Source organism: Leucoraja erinacea, chromosome 10 (assembly GCF_028641065.1).
Source record: "Leucoraja erinacea ecotype New England chromosome 10, Leri_hhj_1, whole genome shotgun sequence".
Lineage (NCBI taxonomy): Eukaryota > Metazoa > Chordata > Chondrichthyes > Rajiformes > Rajidae > Leucoraja > Leucoraja erinaceus.
In genome coordinates this window covers 41,252,963-41,273,362 of record NC_073386.1, presented here as the reverse complement: position 1 = coordinate 41,273,362, position 20,400 = coordinate 41,252,963, and the positions used below count along the sequence as shown (strand labels likewise).

Genomic DNA, 20,400 nt, shown 5'->3' with positions numbered 1-20,400 from the left:
TGGTATCAAGCCACATTTTACGTAGGAGTTGAAGTCTCCCAGCCAGTGTACATGTGTTCACTATGGTAGAGCTTTGATTCACCAGTAACATAGAAACATAGAAACATAGAAATTAGGTGCAGGAGTAGGCCAGTCGGCCCTTCGAGCCTGCACCGCCATTCAATATGATCATGGCTGATCATCCAACTCGGTATCCCGTACCTGCCTTCTCTCCATACCCCCTGATCCCCTTAGCCACAAGGGCCACATCTAACTCCCTCTTAAATATAGCCAATGAACTGGCCTCAACTACCCTCTGTGGCAGAGAGTTCCAGAGATTCACCACTCTCTGCGTGAAAAAGTAGAGGGAGCATTACTGCCCTTCTCTGGCTAACTGACCTATTTATGAGGAGGATGCAAAGGCATTACTTATTTCCCAATGGTGGAAAACTTCTGAATGAGCGAGTGGTATTCCGAAAAACGCAAGAAATCATGGGATTTGTCTAAGTTTATTCGAGAGAAAAAAACGTGAATGGGTGTACCAGGTAGCGAGAGAGGGGGCAGATGCAAGTGGGAGACTGGACCGGCGGAGAGGCGTTGAGTGGTGGTGGAGAGAGAAGGGGGGTGAAAGACGTGCGTGTTTGTGTTTTGCTCACAGTGGTGTTTAGTTTAACATTCCGCGGGTAGTGCCAGCGTCTGCACGTTGGTTACAGCGGCGGGCAATGTCCCCCAGTCCCTCCCTCTAGTCCAGGGCGGGGCTGATGGGGTGTCCAGGACCTGCAGTGAAGCTGCAATAGCGTTCCTCTCCCCATCCCTCTCCCCGCCACCTCGCCTTTACCCGCGGCGCTCTCTAGGAAGGAACTATTCAATGTTCAACAAAGAATGGCCAACCAGTAGCAAGTCTGATTAGCGTTTGGGTTATGATGGAAAGTTTATCGCGTCTCTGCTCCCTGAAGTTCAATTTATGCAATCATTACCCTCCCAACAATCACCTGGATCCGACTGTGAAGTGCCTCACCATGTTTGACTTACCAGAACGTAACACCTCGCACTTAACCAGAATAAAACTGCATTTGCCATTCCTCAGCACACTTGCCCAACTGATCAAGATCCTGCTGGAATTCGTGATAATCATCTTCACTGTCAACAATTCCACCTCTTTTATTGTCATCTGCAAACTTACTAATCATGCCCTGTATGTTTCCAGCCTAATCGTTGGCATAGATGTCAAACAGAAATTCACCCTGCAACGATCCCCGAGGCAAACCATTAGTCACGGGCCTCCACGCTTAAAAATAACCTTCCACCACCACCCTCTGCTTCCTACTAGGAAGGTAATTCTGTATCCAGTTAGCTAGCTCTCCCTGGATCCCATGCAATCTAACCTTCCACAGCAGCATACCATGTGGAACCTTAATAAAGTCCATATAGATTAAAGGGCCTGTCCCACTTGGCCATCATTTGCGCCTCTTTACGCGTCATATGCAAAATAGGTCGATGCGTGGGGTGCACGTGGGTGACGCACGCATTGCGCATGGTGAGGCGTGGAATCGTATGCGGTGGCGCGTGGTATCGTGCGGCGCTCTAGGATTTTGTAGTGCAACGAAATCCTCGCACGCCACCTGCGTGACGTATCGTGTACGCACGCTGTCGGATTGGTGTCGCACGCTGGCATCCCGACGTCTCACGTGTATCGCGTGTATCGCATGGTTATGTCACCGTGCGTCGACGTCCGTAACCATGCGTCGCAGGGCATTCTAATGATGTCACGCGCACCAGACGGCTGTGCTGACGCGATTTGCGTATGCGTCGACCTATTTTACATGACGTGTAAATGAGGCGCAAATGACGGCCAAGTGGGACAGGCCCTTACGTTTACGACCCTAGCCTAGTCAATCTTCTTGGTTACCTCTTCAAAAAATGTAGTCAAATTTGTGAGACAAGATATCCCATGAACAAAACCTTGCTGACTATTCCTAATCAACCCATGTCCTTCCAAATGCATGTGTCTTATCCCTCAGTACCATTCGAGGCAAGGGGAATGGTGGGGGGACCCAGTAATGTTGACATCAAGGGCCCCAGCCTGAGATTCCTGTGGTTATTCCTGGGCATCTTTTCTGAACCGTTTCCCCTGACAATATACCCATATAAATAAGGTACACAAAACTGTTCACAAAGAATGGCTAACCGATAGCAAGACAGACACATAGTGCTGGAGTAACACAGCGGATGAGGCAACATCTTTGGAGAAAAATGATGGGTGACGTTTTGGGTCGGGGTCCTCCTTCAGACTGAAAATAGAGGGGAGGGAACTGGAGGTAGGAAAGGGCCAGAACAAAGAAGGGCCAGAAGCAGATGACCAAGGAAGGGTGGAGCCTACAGTGGGCTTTAGTTGGCTGGGGAAGATGTGATAACGAAAGTATACAAAGCTGCGAACAGGACAACTAGGGTGGGGAATGGGATGGGGGTAGGGGGTGGATGGATGGATGGAGAGATGGAATGCAGAGTCTGGTTAGTGTTTGGGTCGCAGTCCTGCTTGCTGACACACAAACAGTGACTCTCCACCAACCCAGCTGCAAAGCTCTGGGTTTCCGTGCCAATTATTCCAATTCCCGGTTCAGGGGTAAAGTTTTATTTCAGTACTAACGGCTAACAATTTGCAAAGGTAAAAATCCCGTTCCGCAGAATCAGATACAGAGATGTTACAATAAAAAAATTCACAAAGGTTAACACCGAGATTAAAACCAAACCCTCTCTCATTGTGATAAACACGAGACGACGAAGAGGGAACATTTGGACCAGAGCCACGGTCCTCCTAGTTTAACATTAACATGAATGAGCAACTAATTAAATAAATACCAATGACATCAGGACAAACAGCACCAGGAACAGTACGAGTAATGTCAGAATGCTGTATTATATAAACCCTATCATGATCATCTTCATCTCGTGACTACTTTTACACCCCCATTTAATTTGTGCAAGTGTACGTTCTTTACTGGCCACCCCCTGCTCTGAAACTTGATTAACATGATGAAGGTGAAAGAGATCTTCCAATATTTGACATCAAAAGTGAAACAAATGTCACATCTTAGGAAAGGGCTCATATTATTTACAAATAAAAATCAAACAATCACTCCAAACTTCTAGCACCGCGTAAGGAGGACATGTATGGAAACCGAACAAGAGAAAGATCTTCAGTTCCAAGAATTGAGAGGGAGAGGAATATAAAACCCACAAAGTATTATCATAAGTCAAACTAACAAGAGCAAAGTGGTCTTAACATCAATCTGTGTACATTACAGTCAATACTGATCTCTGTTCATTGATACTCTGTACAAATACTGATTACAGCTGTACGATAGAACCCCCACAAATACGCTTACATTGTGACCTTGCAAATTCTCTGCTGGACGGTATTCATTTGGCAAAAACAGAAAACGTCATATTTTCAAATAAGCGAAAGGAGAAAATTATGAGTGGAAAACATGGTATTTGAAAGAGCACAGTACACTGATAACAAAGGTAACACATGCAGTATACAACTCCAAGTCGGGCAGATAAACCATTGTATGGTCTGGATCAAAGATCGCCACTTCTACAGAGGTACTGAAGCACATTTGCACAGCATCTGTAGTACCTTGTTAAGCTGTTGGATAAATCCAAGAAGCTAGTGAACCGGATAAAGACAGCTGAGGTGACAGTATATGGGAGGCCTCACCGGCAGAGCACAGTAGTCTCAGAACCTTTGGTGCTAGGCCAAAAAACACATGGCTTGTCTGCCCTTTCAGTCAGTGGAAGGAACAGATGGACAGAGAGATGAAATATCTGAAAGAAGGGGAGAGGTTTTGTTAATATTACGTTTCTGTTTGGTCAGTAGCAATGGGCTAGCAACAATGTTCATTTAGACTTTCCACATTAATCTTGAGTGTTTTATGATATCAAATTACAGTTAGCTAACTAGCAGAAGGGTTATTTTTGATCTATTTGGCCATTGGAAGCTTATAGGTTGGGGGACTTGAACACTGTATTGTTAATACTTTTGTTTAATGGCAGCTTTAAGGGACAAATGGATAATAGGATCATCTTCTTAGAGCAGAATTCTTTGGATATAGGCTTTCCCTGCTGCCCCAGCCAATGTGTGAGATAAAATGGGGATCACTTCTGGTGGTGTCTTAACTCATGAGCCTTCCAGCAGAGACCTTGGATAAGCAAAACCCCAAGCCTGATCATGTTTACTGAGCCCATACCAATAATTCAACTGAGGGCCCCTGGTGCCCATCATTTAAGCAGTGGGGATAGTGAACCCATCCATTTGAAATTCAAGGGTAGGTTTGTGACAATGTCTTCATTTAATTATTTTAACTGTTTACAATTTGTCAATTCTATTTGAGGGTAATGGCATGAGGAGTGGAAGGATGTATTGATAGGTTGGGGGTGGGGAGTATTAAACACCAATCTGCAGGTGTTGGGCTCAATAGCTCTGTGTTTCAAACTCCATGTAATTTGAGTATTCTTTATCAATATTCTGAACTCCCAAGGTATTTTCATCGAGGTCTGGAGCCTCATGTTGCACGATTCCCATCTTCCCTTCAGTGGACTGAAAGTGTGAATTAACGATGTCAAAGCAAGTAATTTGCAGCAGTAATTGCTCATGTTTGATTCCCAAGCCAGTTGTGGAGTAGATCTTAATTGACTTTTGGGGATACAGGTGATTATTCTTCATGGAGGGTATGGGCAGTAAATTCAAGGCACCAAACCCTCTCCCCCCTCTGCCCACAGCAATAATGTCTGGGCGGGAAGAAGAATAGCCGTGCATGGGTTTGCTTCCTTAGTTATTGGAGCTCAGAGATTTGTTGATGCTAATGTCAATGTATAAACAAGTAGTGATGAGGAATTAGTTCAAGAGTTTGCTGGGGTTCACCATTCTTATAAAACTGGTAGCACACACAACTAATAACAAAAGCAACATATTAGTGACAAAGCAATGGCAAAGTTGGATACATTTTAAACTGGGTAAATGTACATTTGTTAAGTAATTTATTAAAATCACATCAACTTGCTGTTTTCACAAAGAAACACAGAATGGAGTAAAGAAAAAGAAAATGGAGTTGTATATTTCAAATGTTCCCCATTAAAAAAACCAAAGTTGTTTATTAAACTAAACAATGACAAGGTTGTGGCGTGTACAAAAATACAACTCAAAATCACCAGATACCATCAGAATATAGAGCAGAAAAACCAGTCACCATTTTACAAACAATTCCATTAAAGGGAGATGGAGAAAAGGCATCCTTCTCCAAGATCAACACTTAAACCACAGTAATCTATTTAGTATCTACCTTCCACATATATCAATTGTCACAATGTGCACTGTCCACAGGGCACGCCACAGACTACAGAGACCGCATTGCAAGCTTTGCTTTTACATTATGGAATTGCAAGCAACTAGTCAGCAACAATGAGGGGAGCAAGAAAAAAGAACATCAACATAGGACTACTCACATTCCACATTCACTTCATTTAATTAACAGGACTTGTAAGCATTATACTACCAATGTACTGCGGGCAGGTAAAAGCTACTGTACATTTCAAACGTGAAATAGTGCCTTTTAAAAATGGACAAAATTTCCAAGGATACAAATATACGTACATATAGATATATTAAAAAACACTATAAAGGACTGCTGTGTTGGTGTTCTTATATCTGTTCGTTTTGTGGGCTTTGAAGATTGGTCTGTTGTTGCCAAACTGTTCCAGAATATGGTGATCCTGGGACCAAATCCCAGGAATGCGAGAAACACTCGACCGACAGGGCAGAGTGATGTTTATAATATGTTGCCTCATATGGACATAACTGTCTGCCCAGAGAAATAAAACAAAACTGATCTTTATCTGAAAAAACATTAACAGAATTAATATGTACCATCCCCTGCCCAGTATACCAGTTTTGTGAGCTGATATCTTGATTTTATTAAGAGCTTTTAATGTTTCTGTTGAAAGATTCTACCTGATAAATTGGAAAACAGTTCAACTTGACATTTGAAGGGTGATGATCATTAAATATTGTTACTGAGTAAACAAAAATAAAGCTTTAGTGGTTGAGGCATAAACCAAAAAGAATCACCACATTTAATGCTTGGGTCCTCCCTCCAGTTGAGATGTTCACCAGAATGAATGACATTTAATTGCCTGAGTATTATTTGTGTTAGGAGATGGAAGCTCCAGAGAGTGGCAATGAAATCCCTGTGTGAATATTTGACACGATGTGTCACAGCATGTGCCAGGTAGTAGCCCTGAAGAGAAGAATCCTATTCATGTAGAATTCCATACATTTTGGTAAAACGCAAACAAATATCCGACAGTGGGCCCACAGTTGGAGAGAACAGATTGATTATCCACAGTGTGAAAGTAACAGCAGTGATCAACTGTGACCAGCCCCGTGAGATTTGAGCGATACAAGAGCATATAAACGTAATCTTTTGAGATCTAGAATTGCTCCAGAATCGCATACAATTCGGAATTGGTAGCAAATAAAAGATGTTTGTGAAGGGTCTTTTACAGTTTTGGGATATCCCAAAAAGTTTCCCATCCAATGAAGTAATTTTGGAATGTCGCCACACTTGTAATGTACAAGAGGGACTGATTCAGCTGAGCATTGATAGATAAATACTTGGACCATTAAACACTGTATCACAAAAGCAAAAGGGTCCTTTAAAATAAAATAACCCAGTGAAACTTGTTAATTCAGACGTCATGGTCTAATTAATTTAAAAGCGAAACAAAACTGCAAATGCTGGAAATCTCAAATATAACCAGAAAATGCTGCAAATCATCAGTTGGTAAGACAGCATTTGTGGAGGAGAGTTAATGTTTCAGATCAATGAACTAGCTTCTCACTCATTCCACATGACCTTGTGTGCATTTCCAGCAATTTTTTATTTTTTTTATTATTATTCAATGTTCTAACTCTTGAGCAATTTTATTTTGGCATCGACCAAAGATCATAATTATCTAATTCCATTTCTCATTTGATCAAAATTAAACTACGTTAAAATAATATTTAAATGAGCCCAAATATATTAGATCTAACCTATCATTTTGCTCAAAAAAAGTGTTCAATCTCTTTTGACTCCGCATTGCATACAAGGACTGACAGATACTAACAACGATCAAAGCTAGCAGTGCGATACAAATTAACTGTGCGATGGCAGCAAGGTTTGGTTTGTTGGCTTTTGACATACTATTTAGGAGTGGCACTGTGAAAAGCTCTAATTAAGATGAGTCAGGTCTGCAGATTTCCTACATTAATTAATTTATTTTAACTAAACTCAAGCAGCGTGAGGATTCTCATTGTGAATTTTGCAACTTAACAAACTATATTGCAGATAACCTAAAATAAACATTTAAAAAATCGAGTTATTTCTACCCAAGATGTGCCAGTTGCTTCTCAACAATAACAATCTGTATGGACATTCTCCTACAAAAAGTGTGAATGTGGTCTGTCACAAAGACTGGTCCACAAGTAAGATGATAGCTACAAGGTCAACTCACAGCTATGGTCGTAAATGGTATCAGTATTAACCATCCCCAACACCACTTGTGCTTTAAACCTGGGCACTGCAATGAGGCCCTGTTGGTGCAGTGCATGTGCTAATGCAACCAACAGTTCTCATGTTGCAGTGATGTGGAAGTGGCAGGAGAACGTGAGGGGACATGCCCAGTATTTCCCATCAAGTTGAGGATCCTTGATAAATACATCTGAATATAAAAAGGGGAAATCGTTAACAACAGAAAGGGTTGAGGGATGCACATTGTCAGCAAACACTCATTTTTCTACTGTAGAAATTTGGTCACTTTCCCTAATTGACGACTATTGAGGTTTTCCCTAGAGGTTATAATTGGGTCCATACCAAATTTTATAATTGTTTTCAGCCTCTTGGGTGAAGTAGGTGAGCCCTGAGACTTAAACTCTTAAGGTCCACCTCTCCTACTTGCACCTCTGAGCTACTGCCTGGAAGACTAACGCCAAGCTCCTGTGCTGAATGAGGCTGCCCTGCCTCTATCTTCCTTCATTTGTCTATGTGTTCACCATAATAAGATATTAACATATAATTGTACATTCAGAACCTGCATGTTATTCAGACACCAAACAGTACAATTATACGACACTCCATTCTTCTGATCATCCTATGTCTCAGTATTTTAAACAGATCAGAGCAAAATGATACACAAATACTTCAAATGCCCCATCAAGTTCCAATACTGTTGGAAACTTCAGCTGCTCCATCACAGTGAAGCTTTGATGCACATAAATATTTTTTGCCTGGTATAAAGACAACATATTTGAAAAAAGATTAATAATTGAAAGGCGATTGTATTGATTGGGTTTGGGGGCACTCCTTGGCCTCTCTGACCCTGAAGCCAGTGACAGCCTCACCAGAAATTATTCAAAGTCCATATCCAAAATCCCACAACTTCCTCAACAGAAATGGACGCAAGAAATACATTTTTTTGGGATATCTGCATTATTGTTTAAAGCAAAGGTAACAAAGATATGAAACAAAAGCCCAGTGCCCAGCTTGAATGTAGACTGACGGAGGCAATATCTCCAGAGGACCAGATTGAATAAACCTCCAGGCTGTCCATTGCAAGACAAAAGTTTTCCTGTTTGTCACCTGTGCAGCACAATGGTCCAGCACGAGGCCAGCTCTTGGTGGCTCAGTGGACAGATCTACTCATCAGTTTGTCATTAGTCTATGTTCCCTCTCTCCACATCATGACTACATTGTGTCTGCTTTCAAAGGTGCATGATAACCAAGTCTTGGGTAAGAACTGTTCCCTACAAAGCCTTTACTAAGTTAAGGTGCCAACTACCATTAACAAAAGTGAATTATAAGAATATGTATTGATGAGTCTTATTGTTTAATTAGCAACACATTTCCTTATAAAGTTTTGGAACGAATTATTACAATATATATATATCCACCTATCTGAGGCCGAGCATCCTGAAGGCAAGATGCAAATTCCAATGCCTCAGCAGCTTGAGGCATCTTAATCGTATTGCTACTTTACAAAGTTGAGCAAGATGTAAATTTCAAAGGAGGGTGGGGATGGGAGCATTGTTGCATGATGCCCCGGCAGATAGGCAAGGGGAAAAGCCACTGCAGCTTGTTCTCCCTCACCTCCCAGGAGCTGGATCAGAGGTGCCTGTGAACGAAGGATTGGTGCAGAGCCTACGCTGTAACTCCATGATTTGTGCTTGCTGCAGAGGTTGGCTTGTTGGGCCATTGTGAAAATCTTCTCAATGCAAATCTGAGACAAAAATGCATGCTGTGAATCAGACAAATTAATTAATAAATAGAGTATCATCAATTGAGAGTGACCAGAACCACTGAGCGAACATCTTGTTTGATCCTGGAGTTTGACCCCCTCTGATTACAGCAAAAGCAAAGAGTCAAAGATGCAGTATATTGTGTCGGTGACAGGATTTGCTAAATATGCAGGGGGTTGATATTACCACCAGCTTTTCAATGCCTGGTGCCATGTAACTTTTGGTGGATGCAACAGCATTACTTTGAAGTGTGAAAACACTCACAACAATATGTTGTGGCGGAGGTTAACAAAGTCTTATTTTTGATAATGAGATTGGGCCTCCAGCAGGGGACGGATAATTGTATGTTGGTTAAAGCTGCTCTCTCCAAATCAATGATAATTGCCTACTGGTTCATTATTTTATTTAATACATGCTAAATAATAGGTAAAAAAATAATTTTTGATTACTGGAGTTACATTTTGGAGGTTATGTGATGATTAGAGACGTTATCGCTTGGTTAGTTGAATACCGGCTGAACGCGCTTATTAAATTCACTGTATGGAATGCAACAAATTCATTTAACTCTACATCTTTAACCCAAAGTATTGGTCTCCCCCCCCCCCCCCCCAAAGTGATGATCTACTGCATCAGTAGGGTATGAAATAATATCAAATGCCCACACTTCTGTGGCCCATACATCTCTGCAACTCATGGACATTAAGGACAACAGACTTATTTTCCTGTAGTCATCCATCATGGTTGGACTCTTATCTTGAACGTATACTGTGGTCCCTAGCATCACGAGTTCCAGAATGTGCCTCGATTGTCAATGGGGTAGCTGGGATTGTCTTGCTGCAGGCAACTATGCTCTGCTCAGAATTGTCAAGCTGTCATCTTTTGCACACCCCTTTGGTGTTGCAGGTATGAGCATTTGTGTTCACAGCCTGCTGTAATGTTTTAATAACCTTTCTGAATTGTACTGTGTGGCAGGGATCACTGCTGCATTGTGAACTAAGCCACAGTCATTCCTGTCATTCTATAATCTGTGTCAATGTTAGCATCTCTGAGTATTGGAGAGATACCTTCAATGCTTTTCCATCAGATGGGCCAATATGCATTAAGGTTCAGATCAACTCCTCAAATGGGTGGGCTGCATTGTTTGCATGGCTCGCGCTAAACAATCTACTTGGAGCTTTGGCATGGAAAGAGATTTGCAGGAGGGCAGAAAATATATCTTGAGAGAGTTTTCAAAGTTTCCTTGAAAAAGTGTAACATCATCACCCAAGTTATGGGAATCCCTCATATATGACTTAAAAAAAGAGCAACAGCACCTAGGAAGTTACTAGGAAGCTTAAGCCACCCCCCAACTACAGGAGCAGGTGGAGTGTACCATTTCACACACTACCCACCACCCTGACCTCTGGGTAGAATCCTCAACCGCAAGAGATGCCTAAGAAGCAGCAGTAAGTTAAGGAGGAAGAATGGATGTTTTGTAAATGTAACTTCAGAACTTTACTTGGAGAGTCTCACTTTTCAGTACTGACACCACGATTAGGATGCATATTGACATCTGCAGTAGGAACCAAGGGGAAATAATTTCACAATTTTGTAACCCTGTCCAGAAATATTAGATAAACACATTACGTCACATACTCCTAATCACCCTCACTCTTTCTAGACTTTCCATGTGTGTTTTGATAATAGTGTAATCTGTTCTGTTTACAGGGAACATATTGATTGTGTAATGATAGTTGATGACAGGAAGTTATAGGACAAAGCAATGATTTGTTTGCTGTTAGCAAAGCAATGCTGTTTCATTTGATTCCGTGCTTTGATTTATTTTAAGGAAGCTTCTTGAAGTTCCTAACTTTTTCTACGCAATGTATGGATCTGATTCAACAAGATTTAGTGAGTTATATTTAATCAACCCTGGACCAGCATTTACTACAACTGTATAACACGTTGCTATTTATTACATGTGCTCTAAGCATGATCTTGCTGAAAGCTGCCCAAAATGTCATCTTTCTACAAGAGCCAAGGGTGTGTGCAGAATGGACAATGGAGTGAGAGCCCCAACCTCAGGCTACAGCTTTCCCATCTCACCTAAGCAGCAGTTCACTCAAACCTCAATGTTAGTACATGCTGCATCGGATTTGGAATTGCTCACTTCCTCTGTGCATGGGGTTGGCTTGTCAGCTGCTGAGTCTGTAAAGTATGGTTAGCTTTTTGTTAGCTGCAAGTGGGAAGAGAAGGAAGCACCATAGAATGGGCGGCTGAAATTTTAGTTCAGAATAAAGCATTACCAATATACTATCATTTTCGTGTAAGCTATTCATTCTGCATCATAATTCCATTTAACACAATCTACCATGATAAAGAAAAGTCATGGAAGAAACATGCTCCCATATAGATATTTGGGATTTTGGCATGGACTTGATATTCATGTTGTTTGTACATTTCAATTTGATTTGAGTCTCGTTCATAATTAGGCTATGATGAAACTGAATTGAATCCAAATTGCTATATAGCAAGGACAGATAATGGGTGATTAAAAAGAAAATTGCAGATGCTGGAAATCGGAAATAAAAACAAAAAATTCTGGAAACTCTTAGCAGGCCAGACAACATCTGTGGAAAGAACAGCAGTGAATGTTTCAGATGAAAAGACTCGCTTTCTCTTTCCACAGGCACTGCTTGATCCACTGTGTTTTGGCATTTCTGTTTTTATATCAAATAATGAATACTTAGAACTATAATAACTGATTCTTGGTCATTGATTCATCCACACTAAACTCCGATTTGAAAGTGCAATGTAGCTATCATCATGATTGCTCAGAACTCAACCATGCGCAATGCGTTTTCCCATGTGCTTTCTCATTATGGGCTGAAAAACACCGTATACAATTGTCCTGCCCATCCATTCATGGAACTTATAATGCCTGGCCCTATCTGAATTCCCTACGCAGTTGGACAATAGGAAGCTTAGTTCAGCACCGAAGGGCCACATCCATCTTGTGACTCTCTCCCAAATAGGCCGCGTTTTCAGTCATTATGGAGAGTAGCACCATTAAGGGTTTTCACTGAAAGCAATCCTATAACATAAAAGGAGCAGCCGAGACTGCCTATGGCTATAATGTGGAAGTGCTTGCAACTCCCTTCCTCAGGTACATTTGGGCTTTTTAACCTTTTTGACTTTGTAGGTGTTAAAATGTAATTGAATTGCATCCATTTTACATGCACTTTATTAACAGAAGGCAACAGGAATGTGAAGTTCTATACAAAAGCTACTCTTGCAAAAGAAGGTGAAATATGCTCGTGAATTAAATTTAGAAAGTGATTTTTTTCCCCCCATTATTCTATATAAGAATGATTCATTTACCAAAAACAAAATGCTTCAACTTCTAGCTAAAAGTGTATGTGCTGGGTTTGCATTTTTGGAAGGCAGTCCTGCATCCAAGTGAGCCACACCTAGTGCTTTATACGAGAGGCTTCCCCCATTCCACAACATCCTGTATCTCCAGCATATTGTGAACCACTCTTTAACCCTGCTTGGTCATCAAACATGTCGAATGCTCTGACACAGAGCAAAAACCAAATGGAGGTCCATGACCAAGCTGGCTCTTACCTTTATCTCGTACGTAAACAGCAAGGAACGTGTCCTTTGTTACAATGGAGCCCACTTAAGACTATGTCAGAAGAGTATCATTATTACAAAGTACCTTTCCAATCTAAATCAACTATACTTAAAAAACAGAAATCTCTGTTAAAATCAAGTAGCTGGAATGAATTCAGAACACGGTCACTGAGCACTACACAACTTCTATGAACCTGCACTGTGGCACACGTTATTGGTGAATTCTAAACCTAACTTATACAGCTGACCATTGGTACAGGTAACAGGACTCTCCCTTTAAATCAATACATCATATTAAAGTCTATCTCCTGATCTTGGCATTGAACAACTGAGCTAGATCTTCAGGGGGCTCTAATGCATCATCTACACTAGCATCAGCCTACATTACTGGAGGAATTAGATGTGGTACATCTCTGCAGGATGGAGAGGAAGGGCAGCTTTACGAAAGACAGCACTGACCGTTTATGGGAAAATGTTCCTCACGGAAATCAACATTCCCAACGCTACAATAGGCTGGGTGATTAGCAGCTTCCAGGAGTAGCACAAGCAATTGAAAAGCAATATCCAAATCCCGTCGATGAAGGATTACATCCATGCACTGAGGGAATCCGTTATTTGACATTCAACCTTTGGTAAAAAGAAGAATTATTACTTATGCTGAATTTCATGTGAAATGTTGAAGCCAATGGGGTCAGGGATATGCAAGTTTCATTGATAGAAACCTTTTAAATGTAGAAATCTTTCTTTTAACATCCCCTGATGCCACTGGCTTTAGGTATGATTTTATAAACAATTCGCACAGAGTTTGTGGCACCTGTAAAGTTATTTTTTACCCGCCTATTGTGGATATCTTGCAGCATTTGGAACATAGCCTGTTGATCTGTTGGATGCAGGACTCCTGCATTTGTGATCTGCCACTAGAAAGCTTTGAAGTGCTCCTAAATAAAGATGTTTTGTTTCCTTGCAACAGGAAATCTGTTCACTGACCGAAACACAAAAATAAAAGTTCAACGAACATTGAGACTAAATTCTGCATCAACGTACAGGGCACAAGTTTTTCTCATAAATAATATGAACATTTCCAATAGGAACAGAACAAATGCATATCAAAATTAATTGTTTTAAACACCATAACTTCACGTAGGAAGTACAATTAAGTGCACTTTCCCTGCAAGTGCAACCAGGGCCATGAGCTAGTTAGAAATATTTGAAGAACCCAGCTAAAACCAGCCCTAGCTATATGGAGCCTGAGAGAGAAAAAATAATACAAGATGAAACAAAAAAATAAATTGGTATTTTCCAGCTCAGAGTCTGTCCATTTGATTTGATCCATGTGGATATGTTTTGCTGTCTGTTGTAAAATTGTTCTTTACAACCTTCTTGAATTGGTTTAAATTAATATATTAAAACAAAGGAAGAAAAATGGAATCAAGTCTGTTGCCACATGCGATGGCAGATTGTGTTCAGTGCTTGGTAGAACTGGAACGTGTGAAGGACAGTGCCTGCTTGCTGCTGATTCTCATGTGAACGTTTCATCATCTGTGTCTTCAATTAACACGGCTGCATCACGTTTCACTCTGTGGGTCAGAAAGTGGCAAACATTAAAACAATATACATTAAATCACCTATTTCAACCTAGCCGTCCTCCTATAAGGTGAACACGAGGCACTTTTACATGGCATTAATAGCACAGACATAACCAAATTATCTATATTGCTGATTTCACTCCACACCAAATTCCTGGCACTATACTTCATCTCATTCAAAAAGCACCTCTTTCCATTCCTTTCTCCCTTATGTACTGAACTTGTTTATCCTGAAATGCATCTATTCAAAACATTTTAACGGTAACACATGGGAGCTGCTAGAAGGGTTTTGTAGAAAATCCAAAATTCGCCATTTGATTTAATTAAAACCTCATTACATTTACAGCCTATGGTTCTGGATTCTTTCACTAGTGAAAACTTTGGCGAGACCAAGCAGACTAGACATTCTCTTTGCTGAACACTTGCTCTCTGATGGCTAGGGCCAACAGAAGCTCCTGATTGTGAGCCACTTCACTTGCCCTTCCACTTCCACTTCCACATTGACCTTTCTGTCGTTGACCTTCTCCATTGCCAGAGTGAGGCCACATGCAAACTGGAAGATCAGCATCTCTTATAGCACTTGAGCAGCCTACGTGGTCAAATTTCCTCCATGTGAAATGTTGAAGCCAATGGGGTCAGGGATATGCAAGTTTCATTGATAGAAACCTTTTAAATGTAGAAATCTTTCTTTTAACATCCCCTGATGCCACTGGCTTTAGGTATGATTTTATAAACAAACAGTATAAGCATTCTTATTCTGTTTCCTGAATGACAACTAATTTTCAATCGATGCCAGTATATTACACCCAGTCTCTTGTTCCTTTATTCTACACAAGCCTCTTACGTGGGAAATTATCAAAAATCCAAATACACTCCATCCACTGGTTTCATCCAATCTACCAGAAGCATCCTCAAAAACCAGCAGCAAGTATTTAAAATATGATTTTCCTTTCATAATTTGATGTTGACTTTGTCTAATCCCGTTTATATTTTCTAAATGCCTGCTATCACATCCTTTATAGGCTCATCCTTATTGTGTGCGTTAGCCTACGACAAACTTTTCCTTTTTACTGATGTTAACCAGTCTAACGTTCCCTGATTTTTTCTCTCCGTTTTTTAAATAGAATGGTTGCATTTGACACCGAGTAATAGAATTTTGGAAGACATCAAACAATGCATCCATTATTTCCATGGCTATCTCTTTTGGTACTTTGGGATACATTTTATTGGGTCCTGGGAATATATCATCTTTTAATTCCATTAATTTCCAAAGTATTTGTTAATTGGTTCTTCACTTCCCCATTATACATTCCCCCTGTTTCTGCCTGGGACCATACAATTGCCTTCACTAATCTTCTTCTTTCCATTGTAGAGCCTGCATTTATGTTCCTAATGGGTTCACTATCTGAATCAGTCGTTATTTTTCATTTTTGCTTAATTCTAAATTGCTGCCAATCCTCAGGGCTGCCACCTTCTCTGACAATATTATATGACTACTGAAGGACACAAAGTAACTCAGCGGGGGGACAGGCAGCATCCCTGGAGAAAGTGGAAAGGTGACATTTTGGGTCAAGAACCTTCTTCAGACTTTTTCGATCTAAAAGGCCTGTTCCACTTGGCCGTTATTTGTGCGCCATTTACGTGACCTGCTAGCGTGCGAGTAGCGTGTGGGTAGCGTGGGACAGGCGCATGGAGTGGTGTGGAGTGGCGTGGAAGAGTGTGGACTTCGTCCTGCATGAAATCTTTGCCCGTCGCTGGCCTGTCGCGTAACTGACGGCCAAAGTGGGACAGGCCCAAGATCCTGGCGTGGCACAACGTCTCACCTCCAACAGCAGCAGAAGCAGGCAAACGATCGCCGAGCTCGGCCTGGGGCTCACGGCCATTGTGGATCCGGATCCGCCCCCACTCCAACTCCCAGAGCCAAGACGATTGGAAATAGACACAAAATTCAGGATTAACTCAGCGGGACCAGCAGCATCTCTGGAGAGAAGCAATAGGTGACGTTTCATCTTCAGTCTGAAGAACCCAAAACATCATCCTTTCCTTCTCTCCAGAGATACTGCTGGTCCCGCTGAGTTACTCCAGCATTTTATGTCTATCTTCAAATGACGTCACGCACTCCAGACGGCTGTGCGGACGCATGATGACACGTGCGACCATCGCACGTCAGCCACTACCGGCCTGTCGCGTAAATGACGGCCAAGTGGGACAGGCCATTAAGGTTATCCTCTTTTATTTGCCACAATTGGGTTGCTATTGATCTTATTCTCCAGCATGGAATGTATACCTGTTACCCGAGTAACCTTATAACCTGCACTGTAATATTCAGGTTCTTGTGCAAAACATAAAGCATGCAAATCTACATGGGACTGCTTATAAGAGTGGGAAGCTGGTGAGGGAATTAGTGAAATCAGACTGCTGTTGTGAAGCTAGCGAAGAATACTCTCCATTCTGCAAATTAATACTTTAATCAAGTAAGTGCTAGGCATCATCCATCTACGATCAGACGCATTGACCTACCTATCCCTGACATTCCTTAACATTTGCAGCAACATCCTAGAGGTCAGCTTTAAATGTCACATACAGTGCCCTTCATAATGTTTGGGACAAAGACCCATCATTTATTTATTTGCCTCTATACTGCACAATTTGAGATTTGTTATAGAAAAAAAATCACATGTCAGATGCACATAAGTGCGCACTGTCAGATTTTAATAAAGGCCATTTTTATACATTTTGGCTTCACCATGTAGAAATTACAGCAGTGTTTTGTTTATACATAGTCCCCCCCCATTTCAGGGCACCATAATGCCTGGGACACAGCAAGGTCATGTAAATGAAAGTAGTCATGTTTTGTATTTTATTGCATCTCCTTTGCATGCAATGGCTGCTTGAAGTCTGCGATTCATGGACATCACCAGTTGCTGGGTGTCTTCCCTGGTGATGCTCTGCCAGGCCTGTACTGCAGCCAACTTTAGCTTATGCTTGTTTTGGGGATTAGTCCCCTTCAGTTTTGTCTTCAGCATATAAAAGGCATGCACAATTGGTTTCAGATCGGGTGATTGACTTGGCCACTCAACAATTGACCTTTTTGTAGCTTTGAAAAACTCCTTTGTTGCTTTAGCAGTATGTTTGGGATCATTGTCTTGCTGTAGAATGAACCACCTGTCAATGAGTTTTGAGGCATTTGTTTCAACTTGAGCAGATAGGATGTGTCTATGCACTTCAGAATTAATTACGCTACTACCATCAGCAGTTGTATCATCAATGAAGATAGGTGAGCCAGTACCTTCAGCAGCCATACATGCCCAGGCCATAACACCCCCACCACTGTGTTTCACAGATGAGGTGGTATACTTTGGATCTTGGGCAGTTCCTTCTCTCCTCCATACTTTGCGCTTGCCATCACTCTGATATAAGTTAATCTTTGGCTCATCTGTCCACAAGACCTTTTTCTAGAACAGTGGTTGCTCTTTTAAATACTTCATAGCAAACTGTAACCTGGTCATCCTATTTTTGTGGCTAACCAGTGGTTTGCATCTTGCAGCGTAGCCTCTGTATTTCTGTTCATGAAGTTTTCAGTGGACAGTGGACATTGACAAATCCACACCTGACTCCTGAAGAGTGTTTCTGATCTGTCGGACAGGTGTTTGGGGATTTTTCTTTATTATAAAGAGAATTCTTCTGTCATCAGCTGTGGAGGTCTTCCTTGGCCTGCCAGTCCCTTTGTGATTAGTAAGCTCACCAGTGCTCTCTTTCTTCTTAATTATGTTCCGAACAGTTCATTTTGGTAAGCCTATGGTTTGGCTGACAGTTTTATTCTTGTTTCACAGTCTCATAATGTCTTCGTTGACTTTTATTGGCACAACTTTGGTCCTCATGTTGATAAACAGCAATAAAAGTTACCAAAGGTGATGGAAAGACTGAAGGAAAGACTAGGCGCTGAGAGCTCTCTTATACCTGCATTATGGAGGCAATTAAACACACCTGAGCAACTACAAATGCCTGTGAAACCATGTGTCTCAAACATTATGGTGCCCTGAAATGGGGAGATTATGTATAAACACTGCTGTCATTTCTACATGGTGAAACCAAAATGGACCTTTCCCTTTGAGAATAGGGAAGATTCAAACAATGGACATGACTTCAGAATTAAGGGACAGAAGTTTAGGGGTAACCTGAGGGGAACTTCTTTACTCAGAAGTGGTAGCCTGAATGAAACCATGGAAGTGGTGGAGGCAGGTTCATTGGTATCATTTAAAACATTATGGATAGGCCCTGAGAAATGGAGGGGAGATTATGGTATGAGTGCAGGCAGGTGGGACTAAGGGAAAAAAAAAAAAGAATTTGTTCGGCTGTAATTGTTATATGGTTATATGGTTATAAAATGTATAAAAATACCCTTTAATAAAATCTGACAAATCTGATTTTTTTCTATTACAATTCACAAATTGTGGAGTATAGAGACAAATAAATAAACAATGGGTCTTTGTCCCAAACATTATAGAGGGCACTGTAAGAACTGCAGTTGCTTGTTTGTTTGTACAAGTGAGGAGTTGAGTATCAGTTCCAAGTGACTTCTGCCCTGGATGAGTTCAGCTCCAACACCTTCAAAGAGCCTGGACACCATCCAGAAGAAAACAGCCAAATTGATGAGCAGTGTAGAAAGGCACTGCAGATGCGGGTTTATACCGAAGATAGAGACAAAGTGTTGGAGCATCTCTGGAGAAAAGGATGGTGACGTTTCGGATCAGAACACTTCATCAGACTCAAGAAGAGTCTAAAGAAGGGTTCTGACCCAATATGTCACCCACTGTATAATTGAAGAACAACCCATCCACCTCCTTAAACATTTATCTTGCCACCGTGACTAGTCAATTGGGGCTTTAGTGCGAAGTGCCGAGAAAGTGCACAGCAATTTTCACTGAGACAATTAACCTACAAACCTGTACGTCTTTGGACTACGGGAGGAAACCAGAGCACCCAGAGAAAACCCTCGCAGTCACGGGGAGAACTTCCAAATGCCCTATAGACAGTACCCATAGTCAGGATTGAACTCGGGTCTCTGGCGCTACTAGTCAGCAACTATGCCACCCTGTCACCCATTATGTTCTTTTGAAACATAATCCCCCTAATCTGTGTGGTGCTAGGGCCTTAAAGAAAGTTATGCTGAGAGGAATCAAAAGTGTAGGGAACTGAAGTTTCATTAAATAGTTTTAAAAGAAACTGTCAGAGGGTGGTAAAGGTAGAGCAACAGATGAGAATATTGTGGTGAAAAATCAACAATGCTTGATAGAGCAGGGAAAAGGATTGATGTGGAGAGTATACATATTGATGGTTATGGGAGACTGTGAGGCATCCTGAATAAAAAGAAAGCCCAATTGATGATGGTCTGGAAGCATTGGGCTTGGAATAATAAGTAATGGGACTGTAGGACTTGTTGATGAGAATGGGCGCCATACTTCATACACGTGTTATCTGTGAAGCTTTGGTCAGATAGGAGAGCTCCAGTCAAGGCGAGCACTCAATCCTCTTTGTATCACCTTGCCATCATTAGCTGACTCCATCACTGCCCAAACCACCACAGGGGGCAGAAGGATAAACTCGTTCAATAATATGCCCATTATTGTCTTGCTTCTTTGCTTCTTGTCCCTATTTTCCGTCCAAACCAGTTCAAAATTAATATTCCTTTTCACCCATGGATGGTGTTCAACATACTGAGATGGTGTTCAACGTACCAAGAGACTGTTGCTCAACATTAAAAATGTTCTACTTTCACAATGCAGTCCATCTAGCACACAGCCTATATGTGGAAGTGGTTCCAGAGAAAGCACAATGTGGAGAAAGTTTCTTAAGAGGCATTAGATATGAAGTTCACTTTGGCTT

The 20,400-nt window shown here is 41.4% G+C and overlaps 1 protein-coding gene across 1 annotated transcript in view; it reads right to left on the bottom strand.

Annotated features, from left to right (window-relative positions):
* Positions 1-5,113: 5,113 nt before the first annotated feature.
* LOC129701067 (xenotropic and polytropic retrovirus receptor 1 homolog) overlaps positions 5,114-20,400 on the bottom strand; it is a 198,857-nt gene continuing 183,570 nt past the window's right edge. The window contains exon 15 of the mRNA XM_055642019.1: positions 5,114-14,505. Within this exon, the coding sequence (XP_055497994.1) occupies positions 14,448-14,505 (58 nt within the window). The 3' untranslated portion in view covers positions 5,114-14,447. The remainder of the gene's footprint in view (positions 14,506-20,400) is intronic.